Source organism: Daktulosphaira vitifoliae, unplaced genomic scaffold (assembly GCF_025091365.1).
Source record: "Daktulosphaira vitifoliae isolate Bord-2020 unplaced genomic scaffold, ASM2509136v1 Scaffold_18, whole genome shotgun sequence".
Lineage (NCBI taxonomy): Eukaryota > Metazoa > Arthropoda > Insecta > Hemiptera > Phylloxeridae > Daktulosphaira > Daktulosphaira vitifoliae.
The window spans coordinates 29,189-30,797 of record NW_026099589.1 but is presented as its reverse complement, the minus strand read 5'-3'; the positions used below and the strand labels follow the sequence as shown (position 1 = coordinate 30,797).

Here is a 1,609-nt window from a genome sequence, read left to right as displayed (position 1 = left end):
TCAGTTTCCACGCTTATCAGGAGAAAATACTCAAAAATTTTATATGAAATTAGTTTTTAATTTTTTATTTAAATAAAGGTATACCAGAATGTGCTGATATTAAAAGACGAACTCTGTTATGACTAAGTAAATATGGATTCAGAACTTGAAAATATTGATGACTTTATTAGCTAACAACAAAAATCGACCATTAAATACTAAAAGAACTCGCAACTAAAGAGGCATGATGTAGTAAACAAGTTATACAATTTTATTAACTAAAGAAATGTGAGTCGAGAGTTTGTGACAGAATTCCACTAAGACTCAGTAAACAAACCTTTTCAAAGATGCAAGTAAAATAAGCAGTACGTCAATACACCGGAAAAGAGACGAATACTTGGGTAAAATGTATATCTTAGATTATTGTGTGATTGTGAATTCAGACCACCGGTTGTCATATTAATAGTAAGACGACTTATAAAAACAGTACGATATGAGTATGCGCACGTCTCGAGTATAGCGTAGTGTCGTTTCATGAGAAAATGTTTCAAAGATTAACTTGACGGGGTTCTGTGTTTTTCTGAGTTATACATTACGTTATTACATTTACGATTACGTTATCAACCTATGTGGATGTATATTAGTATTTGAATCATAAGTATACGGTAACCTAATAATAAGATCTGTCGACACCTAGGATCACGGCTATTAATCCTAACCGTGTCATAGAGGTCTCAATGCCAACAACGGGACACTTGGTGAACCGTCTACTAGCAAAGAGACAGCAACGTCAGAAAATGCAGACCAGGAATCGCAAGATCAACTGGGAGCAGTAGCTGACAAAATCGAAGGTCTAAAACTTAGACCTGAGAAATTGAGCGGCAGTCAGAGGCGCAAGCTGAAGAGGAGCCGAGCAAACATGGAGGGGCAGAAGAACCTACCAAAGGAGGGAGACAAGGGAACCGATGACTTGAAAAAGTCAAAGGGAACCGAAGCTCAAAATCCTGAGGACAAGGGGCAAGAACCTCCATGTAAGAAAACTCATTGGGTACCGACCTACAGGGACGTGGTAACCGATGATAAAAAAGTGGCTCTGGTCCTCGCAGGCTACCCCACTAACAAGTTGACCACAGAGCAGGGGCTACTCATTGAGTCTTGTGTTGGAGACTTGATACTGTCGGGTACTGATGGAACCGACGTACCAAGGTTTGAAGACACCAGACTCACTGATGGAGCACTTGTGATCAGTGCAGCCCAAGAGAGCTCTCTTAAGTGGCTCACTGACCATGTCAACTTGATAAAACCTTGGGACGGTGCAGAACTCCATTTGGAAGCCTACAACCCGATCAAGTATAAACGGATGGTCACTCACATACCAGGGCTGCCAAAAGATTCCAAGAAGATCATGGAAATTTTGGCAAAACAAAACCCAGGGCTGAACACGGCGATCTGGAAAGTCCACCATGAGACAGAGGTTGGCCCGAAAGGACAAACTCTGTTTCTAAGTGTGGACGAAAACAGCATGGTCAAACTGGAGGAACTGAAGCGCAGTCCATATTTTGGAATGGGCAGAGTTTGCTTCACAGATTATGTTGCCAAGCAGCCACCAGCCCGGAAGGATGTGAAAAAA

The 1,609-nt window shown here is 41.4% G+C and overlaps 1 protein-coding gene across 1 annotated transcript in view; it reads left to right on the top strand.

Moving 5' to 3' along the window:
* The first annotated feature begins 898 nt into the window (after window positions 1-898).
* Window positions 899-1,609, top strand: part of LOC126908840 (N-acetyl-D-glucosamine kinase-like) — a 5,372-nt gene continuing 4,661 nt past the window's right edge. The window contains exon 1 of the mRNA XM_050691144.1: window positions 899-1,600. Within this exon, the coding sequence (XP_050547101.1) occupies window positions 899-1,600 (702 nt within the window). The remainder of the gene's footprint in view (window positions 1,601-1,609) is intronic.